Source organism: Cyanistes caeruleus, chromosome 3, assembly GCF_971803275.1.
Source record: "Cyanistes caeruleus chromosome 3, bCyaCae1.hap1.1, whole genome shotgun sequence".
In the NCBI taxonomy this organism is placed as follows: domain Eukaryota; kingdom Metazoa; phylum Chordata; class Aves; order Passeriformes; family Paridae; genus Cyanistes; species Cyanistes caeruleus.
In genome coordinates, this window is record NC_141703.1 from 32,881,753 (window position 1) to 32,904,155 (window position 22,403).

At 36.4% G+C, this 22,403-nt stretch overlaps 1 protein-coding gene across 6 annotated transcripts in view; it reads right to left on the reverse strand.

The window, feature by feature from the left end:
* Window positions 1–1,263: 1,263 nt before the first annotated feature.
* The window catches only part of HERC2 (HECT and RLD domain containing E3 ubiquitin protein ligase 2), a 102,305-nt gene continuing 81,165 nt past the window's right edge, over window positions 1,264–22,403 (reverse strand). For all 6 annotated transcript variants that reach the window (XM_086880636.1, XM_086880640.1, XM_086880637.1 and 3 more), the window contains exons 76-93: window positions 21,462–21,617; window positions 21,199–21,314; window positions 20,875–21,073; window positions 19,460–19,674; window positions 19,051–19,228; window positions 18,059–18,220; window positions 16,865–16,956; window positions 15,865–16,004; window positions 14,634–14,821; window positions 13,786–13,983; window positions 12,011–12,094; window positions 7,676–7,817; window positions 6,719–6,913; window positions 6,509–6,621; window positions 5,435–5,625; window positions 3,643–3,748; window positions 2,906–3,118; window positions 1,264–2,263 (exon numbers count right to left, since the gene is read on the reverse strand). In XM_086880636.1, coding sequence (XP_086736762.1) covers window positions 1,991–2,263; window positions 2,906–3,118; window positions 3,643–3,748; window positions 5,435–5,625; window positions 6,509–6,621; window positions 6,719–6,913; window positions 7,676–7,817; window positions 12,011–12,094; window positions 13,786–13,983; window positions 14,634–14,821; window positions 15,865–16,004; window positions 16,865–16,956; window positions 18,059–18,220; window positions 19,051–19,228; window positions 19,460–19,674; window positions 20,875–21,073; window positions 21,199–21,314; window positions 21,462–21,617 — 2,961 coding nt within the window. In that variant the 3' untranslated portion in view covers window positions 1,264–1,990. The remainder of the gene's footprint in view (window positions 2,264–2,905; window positions 3,119–3,642; window positions 3,749–5,434; window positions 5,626–6,508; window positions 6,622–6,718; window positions 6,914–7,675; window positions 7,818–12,010; window positions 12,095–13,785; window positions 13,984–14,633; window positions 14,822–15,864; window positions 16,005–16,864; window positions 16,957–18,058; window positions 18,221–19,050; window positions 19,229–19,459; window positions 19,675–20,874; window positions 21,074–21,198; window positions 21,315–21,461; window positions 21,618–22,403) is intronic.

A 22,403-nucleotide genomic window follows, 5' to 3' on the forward strand; every position in this document is an offset into this window, starting at 1 on the left:
AACCCTGACATTGTTTTTCTTTCCTATAAGCAAGTTAAAAGCTCCATGTTACAGTAGTCCACCCTATGCTTCTGAAATGGGGCTTAAAACTCAAGAATGGTAACTGAACTTGGTCAAAGACTGGGATTTGGGCATGACTCATTCATCCCCTCTCCTGAAAAGCTGACTACAGAATCTCTTTGAGTTGGATGCCTACAGGGCTCCAGTGTTAGCATGGCAAAGGGCAGCAGACAACCACGTGAGCACTTCTGTACCACTTCTACTACTCCTTACCCTCAGGAGAAAGTCAATTCAGCAGCAAAGATAGAAGAGGTTTCTTAAAGGTTTTTGAGTTTTCCATCTTAAGGACTCAAAACCCAGTAATTTTCACCAGCAGACAGAGAAAATTTGGAGGACCGAGCAGAGCACGGTCAGATTTCTGGAACTTCCAATGAGAAGAAGATCGGGAAAGGGGCATTTACTGCAAGAGATCTTTAGCACTAAACAGAGGACTCTAAAGGTAACATATTTCAAACCATTGGCATCTAGCTACCAGTAGTTTCACACTATACTGAAGTATCAAGTTTGTCTCACGAAAACTTAGTTCATGATCACAGTTAATATTTAATCTAGTTGGAACAGAAGTCAAATGCACACACTAAAAAAGAATGAATCCACTCATAATTGCAAAAAGTTAAATTGTAAAATGTTGAATACTCACATATACCTGTCCTAATAATTACAGAAGCAATGGTATGACATTACCCACTAATAGATTTTAGAGTAAAATGTAAGTGCTTTGGCATAATTCTTATTCTCCTGTTTTGAAAATTTAGTGCATAAACTAAATATGTGGTCAGGAGTGGGTCATGATCAAGTGCCCTGTGCCAATGTGCCATGACCAGGCCTTGTAAGGTGACTGAATTTTCTCAGCAATACGATGTTACACAAGTGTCATCAGACTCTTCTCCTCATGCTCAGGTACTTCAGGATACCTTTCCCTTACACTTCCTCCAAGTGTCCAAGAATAAATTCATTATTACTGACAGCAGTGGCCTTAGGAACTACTGCATAAACAAGATGTACCTAATCACTACAATTAGCATGTTATCTGAACTTGCTCAAATTTACTGTAGCTCACAAAATCTCTTTGGGAATGTACCTACTATTGGTGGAGCAGCTTGTTCAAAAGCTGTAAATTGCAGAAACATTTCTTTGCAGAGCTGTTTGAAATGTTCATCCCGTGTCCAAGCTGCATTACCATGAAAAAACATATCCTGGTTCTTAATGTGGCAGAACTTTTATTTAGAGGGAAATTATAACTTTTGCATTTACATGGCACCAATTATATACAGTACACTTTCCATGATAAGAATTGTGATGCTGTTCACAGAAAGGTATCAAATTTGAGATAAATAATGCATAAGCTAAAATATACAAACCAGGGGTGGAGGTGAAACTATTGGCCATTTTTAATTATCTATAGAAGAATTTCAAGGAATAATGTTTATTCAATGTTCAAAAACTTTTAACAAACTTCTAGTAAAGTTAATTGAAATATTTATAATACTATTCCGTTGTTGCACAGTATTTCCAATATACAATCAAGAAGATGCACAGAACACAACACTTAATATGAAAAAACCTATTGCACCCACAATTTAAAGGTTTCACTGCCTTTTGGATGCTGCACTACCATATTTATATAAACATTTACAACACTTCAGTAAACACAAAGGTTCTAAATGTAGTGCAGCATTATGGGGGGCCATTTTCAGCTTTTAAAATAAATGTTAAATGCCCATATACTGTGCCATTTATTTTAAGCTGATGGATTAAGCTGTAATCCTTAAATCCTACTGTGAGTAGCAAACACACTTTCCCCATGTTCAGAAGATTACCATCACTCTGACTATACAGTCTCTATTCTGAAACCTAAGCTGTCCTTGGCTTCATTGTCGTTTTGGCATTTTGCCTCAGTGCTTTTAACAACTATTCCTTATGTTACTTTTCAATGGCCTGTTAAGTAGTCCTGTGTAGAATCTGAAGCAAAAGAATCTGCATCTTCGTTATCAGTCTCGTCACTACTGTCATCAGCCGCCGGCTCTCCCGTCAGCGCAATGCGGGCATAGTCATCAGTGTCTATGGACTTGCAGAAGTGAATGGCATACTTGAGCTTTTCCTCTAGGACCTGCTTACAGGAATACCTGGGCAGCTTCAGGAGAAAGAAGCATGTGTATGACTCAGGAAGGAAGTGGTCTGGAGGATTGTACTTATCCAATACCTGTTAACAAGTAAACAAAACAAAACAAAACAAAAATTATTTTTTTTTTATTCACTGTCCAAAAACACGAATAAGTATTGAAATAATAACTGTGATTTTTTTTTTCTTAGCAGCTTATTGTTTTTGATTCTGATGCTGAAGTTTCTTAAAAGAATGAGGAGGCCAAGTCCATTTTCCCTTCACTAAATCAATAAATAAAAACAGATGTGCATGAGCTGCTTTGATTATGAATATGTGGTTGGGAGCAATCTAAAAAAAGACTCTACTACTTCAGAAGGTATAAAAAAAATATTTGAAGATTATGTGGTTTTAATTTAGCAGAAATTATTAACTAAACTGAATGAAATGCTAAATAAATGCCAGCAAAACCAGTTTCCTGACAGTGGAAAACTACCAAAATTCACAGAAAGAAATGGCTGGGAAATCAAAGGAATATCCACTTGTCCAAGTCAAGAGAGAAGATTGGTTCTATACATTATATAACTGTCACTGACATTATTATTCAACTGTTGCACTGTTGAATCTACAATCTAAAGCTGCAGAACAGTTTAATGAAATCAGGCTTTTGTTATGTCATGCTGCTACTTCTCCACTACCAGCTTTTTGAGATGCCCCCAACTTTCCCCATCCCACACACCTTACCTGAATAACAAAGTCCCTCCCCCTAAAGTCTGCAATAGTCCTGGGCAGTCTTGTTCTGCCCCACACAAAACGCAGGAAGAGAGATCGCTCTGTGTTGGAGAAGGACTCCATCACTTCCCAGAACCACTGTATCAAGGAAGCAGTTGGTTCAATGCCTTTGTAAGTTGCTACAGATTTCAGGAGATGAAGTGGAATATCTGGGCTTCCACATACCTGAAAAATAAAATACAGTGATAGGCTACTCAAATCCAATCAAAGCAATTGCAGGTGATTTGTCCCCTCCCTTCCTTTAAAATATTTAATCAGCTTTTACACTGACAAACTGAGCACTCAGATCTTTGAAATGCCATGCACAGTCTCCTAGTAGAATAAAACTAAATATACATCTTCCCATCAGGGGACAGTAATGAATGTTTTTCATACTCCTGAATTTAGGGCAAGTATCTCCAATTTACTTTCTAGATCACTGGCATGTGGGTTTGTTTTTTTTTTTGTTCTTGCTTGTTTGATTCTTCCTGAAATAATTCATTACATCACTGCTCAGCTATGTCAAAATAATTTCACTAACACCAAGAGGGTAATTAAACATTTTCTGGTCTTTCCTTGAACTGATGTTTTCAACCACACAGCAGTCACTGTAAACAGCATTTAATGTAGGGTTTTTATTAGTAAAACAAATTAGTGGATAATCTCACTTCAAGCTAATCTGACAGAAGTAACAAAGCAGAAATTGATACCATAGTTTCCAGTTCATATCCTGTAAAGAGTGAAAGTAGAGGAACTGGAACAACACGGGCCATCCCCTCACGAACTGCAGCAACCTGCTCATCAAATTCATGAAGCCTGTAGAGAAACATTTTCAGAGTTTCTGTGAATGTCATTTATAGCAATTACTGTATTATCAAAGCATCTTTAACCATTCTCCTTCTCTCATGTCCAGCTATGTACCAAAGAAAATGAACAAACATTTATTATAAAGTACTTGACTTTCTACACTAATTCCTATTGCACAGCAAGCTCAATATGGAGGAGGTAACTCCCAATGTTTTAGATATTTTATTTCCAATATTATTAATGTGCTATGCCTGGCAAAAACAAACCAATATCCCATTTGGAAACAATATGCTCTTGCAAAAAGAGTGTCTGTATCTTGAAACTCTAACTTCAAACATTCTCAGCACTAGACAGACATTATTGCATTAAAAAAAAAAAAAAAAAAGAAAGGGTCTGAACTAAAATAGGATGTCTGAGCAGACAGTAGTTTTTTTTTTATTTCAAGACAGGCACAGATAAGTAACATTCTGCTGCTTCTGATGCCACACATGATTTGTGTTAGGCTTACATTTTTTCCCTGTCAAATAATTTCTGAGATGTTTTACAGAGCCCTCCAGAGCAGAGACACATCTCTTACAAGTGCTGTCCTCAGGCTAGTCATCACCAAAACACACAAATATGTCAGCACAAGTTTGGTCTTCTGCATCCGCTTTTCCACATGGATTCTATTGAGGTGCTAGTTTTCCCTCTCAAGGGCTTCACACTGTTAAAACACTTGATTCTTAACCTTTAAATGTTTCTCCACAAGGCCTTTTAACTGTAAAATGCTTTAGAAATGCTCATGTCCTCTGAGGACAGCCAGACTGGCAAGAGAGCAAAGACATTTCTTCAAAGGAATATCAGCTCCAAACAAGACCCCTCTCTTTACTGTCAGAAACAGGTCTAAGTATTGGTTCATAACCACTTACAGTGGGGAAAAGAATTAAAAACTAAAGCTGTAATTCACAATTGGCAATTGTATGTGAAAAACCAATTTCTTACCCAAATTATCTAAATTTACCTATTTCAGTAGGCACTAGGCCCACTGCTTCAGATACAAGATGCTTATGATTGTTTCTGAGATGCACTCATCTAGATTAGCTACCTGGCCACATAAGCAACCAAAGGCCAGTCTTCTCAAAGACTGAGCAGTTATTTCTCACTGATTTCTGTGCAGTGACCACCCATGGATGTGCATCAATGTCCTAGCCAAAGAATGAACATTTTGATTTGTACGTTCCAAGCTGGAGTAAGAACTCAGCTGATACTTCCCTTAACTGCAGTTGATGATATGAAAAGGTATGAGTGCAGCAGTACTAGATCTAAGCTCTCTTCACAAAGAGCTTACTGATCAAGCCTACTACTTTAGCCCATAGGAAGAATTAGATGCATGGGACATTTCTCCACCTGTAAAATTGGCTGCCAAAACTGCTTAGTCAGGACTAATCTAGAGGCACACCTGCTCGTTTATTTTGCAACCTAAAAATTAGGTTTAAGAATTTTTTCCTTGGATACAGTAAGTGAAATCAGAAAATCAACACTGTAATCACATGAAAATATTAAAATACTCGTATATAACAGGCTAAGCAGGCTAATTAATGTATACATATAACTTGTATAAGCAGGCTAATCAGCATGTTGTTTAAAAGCTGGTATGTATTTTTAAAAATTAAATACACATTCATATCAGTAATTTTAATGATTTATTCAACAAACCTGTAGTTTATTGCCAGCCTCACATATTCTGCTCTGTTATCCAGTGTAATATGGGTGTACTTGGAACTCAGCTGAATATCTTGACCACTTGCATTAGGCACAGTGAATGGGAGGCTCATTGCTTCAAATTCTTCTGAAGTAGCTTCATTGTCTCGAATGTACATAAGCCCAGGAATAAAATCTTTATCAACCTTTGAAAGTAAGAAACCTGAATTAAAGTCAGTTTACAAGCACTATACAACAGTATCTCTTGCATACAAAAGCAGTGCATCATGTGTCACCCACCAAAGCTTTGACCAATGTCTGACCAAAACTCCTCTAACTTGAATACAAAGCCATAAAATGGCTTAGTACTTTACATAAAATTTCATTATACTGGATGTGGGAGAGTGCACATATTCTAGAATTGAATCTTTTTGGAGGGCCTTTGCCAAGAAACCATATAAGAAAATGGATTTAAAGCTTAAAAGCATCATCATCCTTACCAGCACTGGGTTTGGTACAAAAGGAATCCCCTCACTGACAAGTAAATGACTCAAAGCTTTTATAGGAAGTACATTTCTACATGACAGTATTTGGGAAGGAAATTTTCTTCATCATGAAGACCTAAGTCTTAGTCCACATTTACTGAGCTTGGTAAGCAGAAATTGAAAGCTTGTGAAATTCAGTATGTGAGCACAAACTAGTAACAGTTTGAACTTACTTTCTTTTACTTCAAAACAGTGCAGGCACGTGCCCCCAAATCAGTTACCACATCTCAGTACAACAGACAGTAGCAGCTACAGAAAGGTTTACTGGGAAGTAGGAACTGAGCCACAAAGATTACCTAGTCAAACCCATGAGAAGATTTGAGAATGCTCTAGAATTCATATAGATTATTTAACTACTCTTGAACAACTTAAATTTTCAGTTTTAACAGTCAGTATAAAACACCCTTGTATTGTGGCTCAAAATTTAAAAGGCCAGTCAAAATACAAGCACATAAAAACCAGGGAGTCCAATCACTTGAGAAGTTTATGCTAGAGTCTGCTTGTTTTCTGTAAGCTATATCCTACCCAGGAACTTCCTTCTCACCTCACTGAGATCAGCAATTGTGAGGTTCATTCCTGCAAGCTGTTTCCACACTGGCTCAGCCAGGTTGAGGCTCAGAGGGCTGCCAGTCCGGATAGCAATGCCCAGAAGTACACCTGTAAGTTCAAACATTGTTTATTGGTTTTGATAGATTCAAAATAGTCTGACTACACATAAAGCACACAGGATGTCACAAAGCTGCTAAGAACTTACCAAGAAAGCGAAACATGTTCATATGCAGGAGTGACTTGGCAGCAGGATTTAGTAGGAAACAATCTCTGTTTGCTCCAGATTCATCTCTTCCATTTGGTGTCACAATTAACAGAGGGGTCAGCCCATTCTGAAGTTCCTCACACATTTCTGCTATTGATTCACTATAACCTCCACCACAGTCATCCACAGATTCACCTTGGAGAAGAAAAAAGACTCAAAATTAAATATTCTTTCAAAAATAACTGAAGTATTGAAACAAATTGTATTTCCTCTCTGGGGGTAATTGAGTAAACTAAAGTTTACTAAAAGCTGCAGTTTTGTATCCCTTCATATGAAAAGCCTAGAAGTCTGGCTCTGTATTTAGATGTTTCGAGTTCATTGTAAAACATATTCTTTAGATTATATGACACATCACAATGCCAAAAATACTATTTTAACAGAGTGCAAAAAATATTTTGTCCCGTATGCGAATCACAATAAAATACAATAGAAATAGAAAAGTAATAATGTTGCTTTTTCGTGAGTGGTATTTTAAAGTAGGTATGTTTAATTTAGCCTATATACAATAGATAGAATGGCTCTTCAATCTTAAAATATTTATCATTAAAAAGCTCAGTCACAGGTGAATTGTAAAAACAACCCTACCAGTAAAACTAGCTAGCCAGGATTATCTGCCAATTCAGACAGCTGAAAAATTAGGTTTAGGTTTTGAAGAACATTTGCTGTAAGCAGAAGAGCTGTCCCAGAACCTGAAGAGAATTACAGACACACTTACATTAATCTTGAGGGGTTTTATAAAATCATTTTGAAAGGTTTTCTACTTTCCAACATTTGAGCATCTTCCTCTGCCCACACACTTTCTTCCTTCCTTCAGGTTCTCCAAAAAGAGTAAATCCCAAGAAAACTGTAAATTTAAGTGCAAAGTAGGAAGGCATAGAGTGTTGAGAATTTTCTTACCAACAAACTTGACTTTCCAAACACGATGAGGAAGCAGAAGGCTATCAGGGCTAAAGGAACTCATTTTAGCACACATCTGTCCAAACACTGACTTTGTACCATCAGGTCCAGCCAGTCCTCCTTTACTCCTGGAACGTTTTACCTATTGAATAAGCACATTATAAAAGTCACTGAAGAACATATTTCAACTGGCATCACTATGCAGATAAATAAGGAATCTTCAGTTCTCCCAACCACCAAAACCTTATCTTTAATTTCATCTGTCAGTAATCAGCACTATATCTGTTCATTTTTAAAGGAAAGTGGAAAGACAGAGGGACAGAAAAGATGAAGTCTGATGATAAAGACTTCTTCTCTTACTTCTAAAGAAGCAGCTGATTACTTGGCTACTTCCGTTTTTCTAATTTCAGTCCATTTTGTTAATTCATTCTATCTCTCCTCACAGATTCAACTGACAAATCTGGCTAAGTTTTTCAGATTAGAGACTGTGCCAGAAAACTCAATATGTATTACTCTTATATTCATTAACAGTAATGACTAAACGTGCATCTGTGATACCTATTAGAAGCCTCTTAAAAACAAGTAAATACTATCAAAATACGTATGTATATATAGATACACAGGTAATGTGTTCTTAGGCACCTACAGAAAAAGTGTGTTTTAATATCTGATGAAGATCCCTAAGACTGGCATGCAAGTAAATTTCCATGGGATTTTGCTGCAAGAGATGCACACAAAGAGGGTAAGAATACAAAAATGTATTTCACCAGCACAGAGAGGAAAGAAATGGAAAGTGAACAGAGAGTTGAAGAAACACAAGGCAATTTTTTCCCTGCCTGGTGTTCTGCAGTTTATCTTCTCAACCTGTCCTGACTGCAAATGGACTCCTGCACATAGACCACCAATATTCACAAGGCTGTTCATTCAGAAATAGCCAAAACTTATCCCACTATATTTAGTCACACTACAGGCTGCAGTGCATCTCAAAATCCAGCTGTTCTCATGCTGAGTATTTCTGATGGCTCTGGATAAAAGAACCACCAGATTTCTCTCAGGTTTTAGTGAAAAGCTGAGACACCCAGATCCTCCTCATGTGCAAGATGCTCTCTATCAACACAAGCTGGTTTTAATTCAGTGGATTTCTGAGAAATTTGTATGCCCAAGAAGTTTTAAATTGAGAAACTCTGTATTAGTCTTAAGCAGCTTGAAAAATACTGGCCATCCTATGAGGCTCTTTTCAACCCAGAAGACTTCTCTCCCAGAAGCTGGGAAAAACCTAGTCCATAAAGCTATGCACTCAGACACTAACAAAAAAGGGTTTACAAAAAGATGACAGCTTCTAAGTTGGAATCAGCTAAGAAATATGCACAGTTATGACAGATCTATGAAGAAAATAAACACAATTCAAAGATATGTCACCAAATCACCAGAAGAGGTAAGTAAGTATCACTGTAATAATTCTAAAAGCACACAGTTCTTACTTGTAGCCTGAGTTTCAGTTTTCTGTGGTCAAACTTAAATGCTACAGAATAAATAAGAGTAGAAAAGGATGAAGAGAAAAGATTATTCTACATAAGCAGACAAAAAACCTTAGTCTAATCGGTGTAGGAAAATTAAAGCAGTCAGGAAATGAGTGTTCTTTAAAAGTACATTAGATAAGGGAGAAGACAATAACCAGGAAGGAGGGATGTTAATTAATTTGAAATAACACTCAAAAAGAACAAATCATTAATTCATTCATATGCTGTGCCTACTTTAAGATCAGATCATTTTTACTCATCATGTTAGTGAGATTCCTATAACCTACATTTCATAAGGAGTCCTTGTGAGGTGGAAGAAACTAGTCTTAAAGTGGTACTTCATATATCCATACATATCACCTTCCTCCCTTGAGAGTAAAGAACATTAAACCAGGAGAGTCTTTGCCATATTACATTCATGAAAGTAGACATTCTCCTTAACTGAAATTCACTTCCTTTTGAAAAGGAAGAAATTCCTTTCAACTGCTGTGCAAAGATGTGTTTTAACAACATTATGAAAGTATCTGTTTATAGGTCAAAACAAACTGTCAATCTGACACTGCATGAACTACACCACAACTTAACTAGGAAAATCTCATCTGCAACTAAGAGGGTCAGTAAGTCAAACTGAGCACTGGAACCCCGGCTAGTCATTCAACCATTAGTTCACTTTTGGCTTAGTTTTTGACTGTTTATTTTACACCTTTCCCGAATAGGGCCCAGGTGTTGTTTTGGAACATTTTACTTAATGACTTAATTCCCAAAAAGCAGTATGGATAAACCTGCATGAAATTTGGTTTCTTCTGCCCTATGCAGTCCTCCAACAGCATCCCATACTGTTTCTGTGCATCCAAGCTTGCCTCCATGCTACAGCTCAACGCATAAAGTATCTACACTCCATTTTATGCCATAGAAACACTAGGCTGGCACTTAGTTGAGTTATAGTACAGCCATCACATTGTTTTTCACATATTCTGAGCAGAAAAACTATGGAAAACTACCATGTCCCACCATTACAAGGCTCCCAACAGAACAGACCCAGAGCCAAGAAGAATGGAAGGTGAATGTGATCTACTCTAAAGGAATCTGGTCCCTGTAACACTGGACCCCAGGATAAGGGAGTGTTGCTTTGCTTGGGTTTACACTGATGTTCAGTTCAGTTCAGTTCATCCAGAGAAACCACTAAACAAACAGCAAGGCTCACTGAGGAATTATTGTAGAAGACAAGTCAATACCTGGAAAACAAGTTTCAATTAAAAACTCATCTGGATTTTCTACACCAAAGAAGATGAAGTGAAATGACTGCACCACATAACCTATAAACTGCAAGAGTCTTCTAAAAGCCAAGGGGTCTTAAAGTCCATCTGCACTTTAACTTACAACTGCAAGTAAGATGAAAATTTCTGACACTGACACTTAGCTTTTTTGAGACTACATAAAGCAGCCTTGAATCTTCAATTAAATATTATAAAGGCTCAAACAATTTCAGAATCCATATTGTCATTCTGAGCAAAAGCTAACTCAAGAAATTGTAAGCCAGATTTGGTACTGCCTAATCAGGCCACTTTATGAACACGACCTTTTTTAGTCTTCACTTGGCTAAATTAACAAAGTTAGTTACAGCAATATTTTATTTCCCCCAGAAGCTATGAAGAAGGGAAGCTGCCAATTCTTTTCTAGGGTTCAAGACAGATTTAAATAACAATCTGAAATACAAGAGAAAGCCTATCTCAACTAATGAAGGAGGACACTAGGAAACTATCCCAAAACCTACTCATCACTAGTTTTCTGCTTAAAATACCAGCATAATATATTGGACTTTCTGAATTCAACACACACTTTAAAAAGGAAGTAAAAAATCTCTGGTACTCTCTTCAGCTTCCCAAATAATACAGCTGGAGTCAATAAGTAAAAACTTAGAGATTCTACAATTCTAATAAACTAGAACAAGACAGTCACAGAACACTAACACAAGAAATTTTAAATGTTCACAGAAAATTGCAAAGAAGTAGAAACAGAGTTCAGCCAAAATAGGATGTATCTGCTTGCTAACAGAAAATAACAAGTTTAAAGTTTCCCAGTTTCTCTACTCTAACCTTACAAATGCTAATGTTTAGTGGAAAAAAAAAAAAAAAAAAAAAAGAACCCACCACAACAGGAAAGAAATGCATGAGGACTCTATGATCAGGCTGCAGTCCATTTAAATGAAAACAATGTTTTACTATTCTGTGTTACAAAAGTATCAATGGAAAAAAGGCATATCTGGCCTAGGGCACAACATTACATTTCCTAACATGAATGATAAAGAAAAAAGCCTTTTTATATCAAAGGCTTCTGCAATCAATATGACTACATGTGATGACCAGCAAAGGATAAGAGTTTATCATCCTAAATTTAACTTAGATCCAGGAGCTTCCTTTCCTTTTTTTCTTTTTTTTTTAGCCTTCATTCAGCTGAGCATTTGGAAAGGTAAGAAAAGCATCAGAATCACTACTCTCTTAAACTATCTAATGTAGTGAGTTCTGAAATGGCAGTCCTTTATCAAGCAGGATATACTTTGCTCCTTAAGAGTCTTAATCATTTACTTAACATTTCAACAAGTGTAACCCTCTCCCCTAACAACTGCAGTATGGACAAAAACATACTGAGAAGAATATAAGCAGCCCTAAAACTGCAGTCACTTCTTTATTGTTTGATTCTCTGACAAAAATTCTTTAGCATTCAGATACCAAACAGCTGAAACAAAGAAAGGGTTTTGACCAACTCAGCACTGTGAGCTACAAACAGGGTGAATCAGCACTTCAGCTGAAGATACCTGTATCCTGTTGAGCTCCACAACTGGCCCGTGCTGACGATCTCTCACCATAGTAGCTTGCACAACTTTTCTGAAAGCTGCCTCCTAATGAAAAAAACAAAAACAAACAGATAATGGCAAAACTGAAATCAAGTTAGAACCCTGCACATATTTTGCAGATAAACACATAGTTGAAGCCAGGAAATAAAAAAGCACCTGAATATGAAGGTGCAAGATGCGAGTCAATGTTATTTGTGCTAGTATGTTTCATATCTGAAACAGTGGGGATACTAAAAAAGTAAAGTAAGTCAGATCTGTATCACTTAAAATCATGGCTTGAAAGGTTGCACTGCACCCAGATACAATTATTAAGCAACCAATGTATTGCTGAATACACGTATAAATTAGTTTATACCAGAGAAATGTAAGTATACAGAGAATGATTAACATCAGAAAATGACAACCAAAAAAGCCAAAGATGAGATCATCTTGCTATGGAAAGCAAGAAATAAACAACAAATAAGCAACGAATTTTTTTAAAAAGCTAATTTAAGTATCTGAGGTTCCCTCATTAAATATTTCAATACAATTTTACAGTCAATTTCAAGCAAGATTAAGAAGATTTTAAAGTCTTTAGAATCTCGGAAGGTAAGCTTGACTTAAATGGCTAGATATGAATATGGCATCACAACCTCTGATGCCTCATGAATGCTTCTGATGCATTCATGACTGATATCCCATTTTATCTTATGCCTGAAGCCCTTCTCTAACTATTCTGCAGACTCAAGTAAATTAGGTTGAATGTGCCTCCTGCACACATTCTTACATGTAACATTACGTATGTAAGACTCAGAATTAATAGCATTAACAAATAAAAATCTCATGAACAGAACAGCAAGGATTTCCTTTCTAGTTTAGGTTTTGATGACTTCCCTTGGTCTGTGAAGTTAGCTACACAGCTTGGTTGTCATACTACACAATTTTACTGGAGTCTAGAGAAAGAGACCCTGAGACAACAGACCCTAAGAAGTCTAGTTACAGGCCATGTGTCTTATTTAAGGACACAGAACAGCACTGCAGGGGAAACTTAACCAATTATCTTTTCAAAGATATCTCCCAGCAGATTCTGTCTGTTTGTATAATGTTTTCTTTTTCAGTCAGACAAATTACTGTGACAGAAAATTCAGACCTAAAACTGATGATTATACTGAAGGTAAATCAAGTTTTTATGGCTTATCATACCTGAAGTTTTGAGTAAGTGTTGCGGCTTTGAAGCATTACAGCTATCTACATTTTCTCATGACTGACTTCACTTAACTAGAAAAAAGCACTTTTCCTACCACTTGAGATTGAACTCCTAGGTAATTCTATTTTCACTTTTAGCTCAGTCTAAAACAAGTTAGTACCTGCACAGAGCTTTGCATTAACCAGTATATCACCTGACCTTGATAACTGAAATACAAACAGGTATGAATTGGTCATTGTCTGCTATCTTACATTTTTTCCAGAATATCATCCATTTAATACTCTAGAATTCAGCTATACTACAAGCTGAAGATTTACAACATACAGTTATTTTCAAGATCAACACACAAAAACACTATGATGAAGAACTGAGAAAAACATTGTAGAAAGAACACAAAGAAAGAAGTTTGCATCATCAAGTTGCAAATATCTGATAGACAATTTACAGAACAAATTAAGATATACAGCTCCTTTTTCTTCAGAAACAACTTAAACAGTACTTCTCTGTTATGGTTACAAATCTCTCCCTTAGAAACATTTTGATAAAATACCTTTCCCTGTGATATCAGTATTCCCCGTAATGTGTCAAACCCAACTGAGGGTCCTTGGCCAGTTTCATCAAGTCTTCCTTCAAGATCGAACATTGGAATGCAAGGACAGAAGAGTTCTGAAATGTGATGCAGGAGCAGAAGCCTATTTCTTAATGAAATGATGGGAATTTCCTGCAGATGATTGTACTCCATAGGAACCTATGATAAGGCAATGATATCCAAATGTAAATTGGAATTATTATACACTTTATTGTTTTCAAGAGAACAATCTTTTAATTTGTAGGTAAACTTGTATTAGAAATTCAGATATTTGTTTATTCACACTATCAGTACTTCATACATAGAGTTCATTTGTTTATGAAAGATACTAACAGTATCCATCTCAACTCAACCATTATATGATAGCTAGAATACAAGTGCTGGTCCATATTTTACAATTTATCCATGAACAAATACATTTTACATCCTGTCATCACTACTTTCAGGCGTAGCTGAAATACAGAATATTCAAAAAACAAGTCTTCTCAATATAAACCAACATAGAACTCCCTTGGAAGGCATAACACTTTCATAGCTGCAAGGCAGAATTAAATTCCTGCCAATTTTCAAAAAGAGTTACTGTTCCACATTTGGATTAAAAACTGAATGAAGAGGCTTTTTCAGCTTAGAAAAATTGAATCCTTTGGAAATAGAGAAGTAAAACAAAGTAACTGGGTCAAACTTGAAGTCAAACCAAAGCACACTGAGCTTATGCAGGGATTTGGAAAGGAAATACATCTACTGAGAGGTCAGCAATAAGCATACTAAGTAATGTTTCAAATCTGAATTCAATAAGCCAAAATCATTACCTGTGTAGGCAGCTTGCCAGCATTAGCAGGTTTACTGGTTGACCAAGCTAAAGTATGTGCTGAGCCACAGGCTACTCTGTTGATCTTTTTACCCTGAAGTGCTGCAACCAGACGTGGTCTTTGGATGGCATTAGTTGTTCCATCTCCAAGCTGCCCTTCATCATTATCTCCCCAAGTATACACTTCCCCTAAACCAATAAAAAAATTATTATCCTGAGGCTAATATTTTTAATACAACCTTTTAATAAAATTATCAATTATTTAACCAGATAAGGCCTTGGGCTGTAAACAAGATTTCTGTGACTGATGGCCATTCTGAAACCCACTATCTAGTGCAAATAAATCTTGATTGACACAGTCAGGTCCACAGCCTCTATAGAGCAGCTAGCATAAGATGCATTTCTTTCCTCATAGCTTGCATAACTGAAAGGTTCTGCTCCAGAATAGGAGATGGTAGAACACCATACTCTGTAACAGAACATCAGGAACAGTCTGTATTTGACAGTTTCATAGCAAAAGCAAAGCCAATATGAAAAAAAAAAATTAAAAGGCTTAATATTTTGTATAAGACAAAGATCCTATAATAAGCTGTTTTACTAGAAAAGATATTAAAATGGGTGCTTGCTGTTCCATGATAATTGGGAAATACTTTTAGAGTAACAACCTCATTCCTGAGCATTCATTTTCTGCAGCTGTATTCTTTACTCACATTCATTTTCAGCATCTATATCTCCATAGCACCTATAAAACACTCAGTTATTGTCCAGACTTGTTAATTGTGGGAGTGAATCTGCTACAAAGAACATTCACTATCTCATCTGGCTATGTAAGAAGCAATATTGTTTGTGCAGTGCTTCATTTAGCAAGTTAAACACTTGAACAAACTCACAAGACCCTGAAAAAAAATAAAAATAAAAAAAAAGCCAATTCCATTCAATGCTACTGCTTGACCATTCTGTAATCACCTTTAGAGCTCTATTTTTCTTTAATCATCAGTGTTTATGCAACTTGAATTGGTTAATTTTCACTAATTTAGTTTTATTATCATTTAAATCAATGTTATGCTTGCTGCTCAAGAAATATGCAACATCTGCAAATACAAAATATGTCCATGCACACAGAGAACCAGCATTTTTAGCAAGGACAACCTACCAAGAGTCGACTAAAAGATAAAGTTTCAATTTTTTCAAATACAGTCCTAAAAACTAAATAAATTATTTGATTTTTATACCATCTTCAGTGCAGCAAACACAGTGCAAAGACCCCGTAGCAATGGCAATAACTTTCTTTCCTTGCAGTCCCTGCACTTGTCGTGGTCTTCTAACATGGTCATCAGATCCATGGCCTAAGCGATGATAATCCCCCTTGCCCCTGCACAGAGAAGTAAACATTTAAAAACTGTTTTAACTGCGGAAAAAAAATGTAATGACAGGCTGACATTCGACCTGTAGATGTACTTATAAAATCCAATACCAAAATATGCTCCAAACATTCAACATGAATCATCTTTGTATGGATGTGATTCTGCTGACTCAGTACAGATCCTTACACCTCCAATACAATATTCCTACTTAATCTGGATGGATCCTTCTATCACTTTTCCAGAGGGTGGTCTTTATTTTTAACTCTTAAAGGAGTCAAGTATTAGAAACATTCATCTGCAAAAAGAGTGTATTTACTGATCTCAGAGACTGGAACTTCATACAGTTTAAGGATACCTAAATGTCATACAAACAAGGTAGCTGAGGGAAGTTGGGAAGATATTTTGCTAGGTCTTTTTAAACATTTCTAGCAGTTTAAACTACAAAATTTGGAGTGGTGTAAGAAAGACTTAAACAAGAATTTTTAAAATCAAATTCTCAGACTACAGCCACAAGCTAGACACAATTTTGGTAATACATGAGAATGTTATTTATGCTATCGCCTTCTGCCCTGCATGACACTTCATGCTTATAATTCCACTGACCTCCTTGGAAGTTCTGCATCTTCCAGTAGCCAGTGTCTGGAATGATAACACTGTGCTTAGATTTCCAAGACAAAATACTTGGATTTTTCATTCATGGCACTAGAAAATGCTCCCTAAAGCAGGAGATTTTATTACTAATAAAGACTCAGGAACTCAAAAAATTTTTGAAAGAGAAGATCAAGACAGTGAAGGAAGTGTAAACTGATATCTGTTACAGACAAGATGACATCTAACACTGTCTAAATAACAAATACAGAATACTTACCATGTATACACAGCTCCAGACTTGGTTAGGGCCACAGAAAATTGTGATCCACATTCTACTTTAACCACTCCAAGACCTGTGAGGGAATCAATCTAGAAAAATAATATCAAATGAAAATTAAATGAGTTAATTAAGGAGATTGTAGACTGAACTGTCTTAAGTAAAATACAACATGCTACTGTATGTCTATTTGTATATTTACAAATCAAAATATGTAGATGAGTTAGAAGAATTCCACTCCTTTCATCTTTCTACCATTTATTGCTTAAGCACTAAAAAGAAGCTCAGGTTTCACAAACTGTTGAAGATCACCTCTACTATGTTTTGCCCATAGTTACTCTGCAATTGCCCAGAGTAGAAACAATTAAGGCTTTGTCTACTAACACTCATAATCATCCTTAGCTTGTATGACATGTATGTGATTCTGCTGACATAACAGAAATATTTCTATCTCCAGCAGACCCTATTTATTCTGTGTAGGACCTTACTCTGCTTTACCATCAGTCCTACCAGACTAACTGATGAAACATAAACAAGCTACTTTTACATTATGTTACATCATGCTGGAAACATTTGGAAACAGAATGGGGATACCTGTATCCAAGTAATTACCTGTGATTCTGGATTCAGTATCTAAAATCCACTGTGCATAGGTATACACAGTAACAGACATTTCTCAAACAGAAGCAACATTCACCTTCACAAAAAATGCTGGAATTCAAATTTAATGGCTACGTGGATTTCATCCGTAACATGTGAAAAAATTCCAAGTGAACCATGCATTCACAGAAAGGGTTTAATATAAAATAAGATTACTTTTCAATGAATTGATACCCCTTTCTGGACTATTATGATTATTGCCAATGACATGTCATTGACTACTATGTGTGAATTTATTAATACGAGGAAACATGAGGATTTCTTGGCAAAACCTAATGTTTTGACAGGAACCAAAAATGAAATTCAAAAATATTATTTAAGCCAGCAATGTTTTCCAAATAAAAACCTTCAAATGCAACTTTAACAGTTAGCACAAAGCTTAAAGTCTTGTTATTGCAGCCTACAAAGTTCATCTTAACCAGAAGAATCCTGATGTTCCAGGATGGATGAAAGTTCACACATTGACAATCTGTCTTCAGTGTTCTCCACCAACCTCATAGTTTCTAAAGAGATGAAAAAATTACACAGAAATACCTTCATTGGTACTTTACAGCCATCACTGCCTCCTCTCCCAAGTTTTCCATAATCTCCATCACCCCAGGACCAGACTGTATCATCATCAGTGAGGCACAGTGTCTGTGCATCTCCACTGCCACAGGCTATATCAATCACACGGTACCCCTGGAGAGCTTCCACCTGGAATGAAATCACCCATTGTTGTCCACCATAAAACTCAGCTATTTACTTTCACAAAAGATGACAAACTCATCTAGAAGAGGTGATAACTGCATCTACAAGTCTGAAACAGCACAGGAACAAGGAAATAAAGGCAACTCTAAGAACTTTGCTCTTTTAAAACTGCAAAATGAAAACCAACTATGTATTTTACATACAGGATTTATTTTTTTTGAAGTGGTGAACTAGCTGAATTTTTTTAACCTCAATGTCAGGGAAAACAATACAAAACATCTAAGGTTATCAAAGACTATATTCTATTAAAATAATTTCAGGCACTATGGGCATGTACTGAATACAGTAGGGGAACAAAAAAGTCTTATTTTCAAATAGTCTTTTACTAGTTTACAACTTTTGAGCACTTGCATCATAATCTGAATTTAGTCGACATCCTTTGAAATGATGCCACCTAGTGATGAAGTATGGAATATGGAATCACAAAGTAAAAGGTTGGTGACCCACATAGATCACATCCTTCCTATCCTTGCCACTACTTGAAATAGATTCCAGGTGGCACAATCTATCATTCAAAGCAGCATGAAACTTCACTTGTTTCTTTAAATTTCCTTTAAATCTCTAAAATAAGTTCCTTGTAAGCTGCTTGGTGACTGCTAGCAAAGTTTTGCAGCTCCTCTTTCATTTTATCCTTTCAACCATGGCAGTGTGTTCATTTCTCACAAATGCGCGCCACTGTTTTGCCCTTTCACTCTTTGTATGCAGAAATGCCGGAAGTTATAAATCAGAAGGTATTAACTGGACTAAAAGTGTTTAGTGCTCCAAAGGCTTCTTACCAGTTTAGGTTTTAGTTGGTCCTCACTATCTCCATGGCCCAGGCGTCCATATCGTCCCTTTCCCCATGTGAAAAGGTCTCCTGCAGCTGTAATACAAGCGCTGTGTGCTCCCCCAGCAGCAATGTCAACCACTTCTATGCCTCTCAGAGACTCAATCACACGAGGGCGATCACAAGGGCTGGAAAGAAAACATCTGTCTGGACAAAACTTCTGGCACAGTCCATTCACATTCACCAGTGTATGGAGAATAATGAGAATGAGGACACCTAAAACCGCTCAGTATTTGCTTTGCTCTGGTTTAATATCCTAAGGATTTCTTTTTGACTAGAAAAATTTATAAATATACAGCAATATGGTAAGTATCCATCAATAGGGTTTTTTTAAAACAACATTTTCAAGTGTTACTTGCCTTCGGTTTCCATGACCAAGTTTGCCATCTTCTGCTTCACCCCAAGAATAAACTTCTCCCTCAAAAGACAATGCCAAACAGTGCTTTCCTCCTGAGTTCACTGCAACTTTCTTTATGAACACGTGTTGAATGGATTCCAGTAAAGTTGGAGTAGAAACTGATTCTGTTCCTCCAATTCCAAGCCTACCACCTGCTCCATATCCAGTGGCATACAGCTTTAAAGAAAAAAATTAAATTTAGTTTTGTTTGCCTCACACAGAACATTCCCTAGAAATGAATTCTAGAGAAGAATTCTTAATGTATATGTGTCAGAATGCAGTTCAACAAAGTCTAAAAACCCAGTTTCTTACAGGCTTCCTATTTTCTCTATTTTGGAAAATAAATATTCTCTATTTTGGAAAATAAATATTTTGAAATATTTCACAGAAATCTTTGGGGAAATGTGGCTACATTCAAGTCAGTAAGAACTCTCACTGACTTAATGGATTTAGTGTGAAAAACTAAAGCTTATTTTGTAAAACTATCAAGAGACCATAACTTTGTTTGATAGCATTACAAAACCATCTATCACATATAGCTCTCCTTCCAAGCAGCACTATTCCAGTTTTCTTTCTTTCTTCTGTAGAATATGCACACTTAAACACAGTTGCTTCTTTCCCTTCTGTCCCATAAATACAGTTTTAATTACTGCTTTTCACTCTTTCTGTCTCTTTGAAAGTAATTTCTTTTCACAGAATGATGTCAAGAAATGCCACTAATCTGCCCTTTACCCTTCTGTGAATTATTAACAAGGATGATACTGACCCCAAGGAATCATTACAGTACCTCACTAGATGAATGTAACTGTTACACAAAGCTCTAGCTAAAATTCTTCATCATGTACTTAACAGCTGCCATCTGTATAAAAATTATAACTTTCCAAACTCATAAACTGATTTTTTTTTCTCCTATACCTTACACTAAACTTCTGCACTGAGATTCCTTTTTGTTCATGATTTGATAACCTGGAAATTAGATCCTGCAATATCTAACTTGCATTTAGCCAACTGTGAACGATCTCACATTACCCCTCTCGCCTGTCAGAGAGAAATAATCACCCCTGCTTTAGTGAACTCTGTGAGCATGCTGCTTGTGCCCAACTTTGACAGAAATCTGATCACATTTCTGAGCTGAGTTCTCAAATACATTTCTTCTTTCTGCCATTTAACGCAATAGTAACTGCAGTCCTAGAAAATACTGGTGGAGTTGGTACAGATCAGATTTAAAAAAAAAAAACAAACAAAAAACAAAGTTACTAATACCAATAATAATGAACCTGTGCTATGCACACTATTTTTCATTTAGCCAAATCCATTCTGACAGAGGGTGAAATATTTCAAGAGAGTCAAACAAGCAATCATTTGTTGTATCCTTACTTTCCCATCAGCAGTCACTGCAAACAGAGTCTGTTCACCACCAATTAACTGCACTGGTCTAAGGGTGGCAAGAGCTTCACACGGAGTTGGGACTTTGACCTTTGCTCCTTCAATTCCACCAAGCTGTCCTCTGTGATTATGACCCCAACCATAAATAGTTCCACTGCCTCCAGCTGAAAGTGTCCAATCATCAGGTCGTCTGCAGGAAATGCAAAACAAACAAAATATTAAAACAGCTTTTTAAAAGTCACAAAAAATGCAGTTTATTATTGTACAGCAAAAAAGCATCACAAGACTAAACCAGTAACAGTTGAAAGAAATTACCTATTCATCCACTGGACAAGCTGCTCATCCTGTTCTCTCTTAAAGACATCGTGGCACTCATGAAGAACATCCATATTTTCATTATCTGCCATTAATTCTCGGATTTTCTTTGCCACCTGTGAAATATTTTGCATTAAACAACATTATTCAAATTATTGATTACTCCTATCACAGTTGGCATAAAATAATTCAAACTCGGTGTATCTTTTTACATGAGACACTTTCACATGTTCCAGTAACTATTTGAAGTATTCCTGCAGTACCTCATCAAGGAAAAGGCGAGGTAAGGGTGTCCTTTTATCAAGAGCCACAGCAACCCTGGATGCCATGCAGTATCTCCTGAACCAGGCCCATTTGTGTGTCTCTGCACAGCAAGGGAGAGTGTCCAACTCCAGATCACAAGCAAGAGCCACAAGCACCTTCAGACAATCAAAAAATCATTTCAGAGAGGTATCAAAAATATGCAACAAACCAGTATGCATTTGATAGAGATGAACAGCACATAGGCCAGTAGGGCCTGAACAGTCTCAAGAGCCATCTTCACTACCCTCATGGATGGGGTAACATCAAGTGTAGCCCCACTATCCCACATGGTTAGGTATCTAATTTCCTCTTTCAATCCAGAAATTTTCATAACCTCCCTGTAAAAAACATTCCCAGATTAATTATCTTTTCCACATCAAATCCCATGAGCTTAACATTTTACCCTCCATTTCTAAACTAAGTCTCCTTTCCACAATTCAATGAATTTTCAAAGTTTGATTCCATTTCAAATCAACATTTCAGATTAATATTTTGAACAATATATTACTTCCTCCGTCTATAAACTTTTAAGATTTTCTTTCTGTTTAGATAAGAAAATCTAAAAACTAAACTTCTTAGTTTCACTTTTATACTATAAAGGAGGCTTTTTCACCTTTTATTCCTCTTGCTCTTCTCTAGACTTCCTCAGCATGTTTATTTTTACTTCGAGTACAGGGTCCATTTAAGACATTGTCATGTTTTCCAACTGGATGTAAATAAAACCTTCAGAGTAGTAAACTAACTAAATAGAAATATACAACACTACTATTAAAAAAGTTAACCAAAAAGTGTGCTTACAAGTTTTTCTGAGTTTCCCTGTCTAGCTAGCTACTTTTTATTTTTCATTTGTGTATTTGATTCTCCTTTTAGAAGTAGGATTCTAGCTTTGTATATTTAATTCT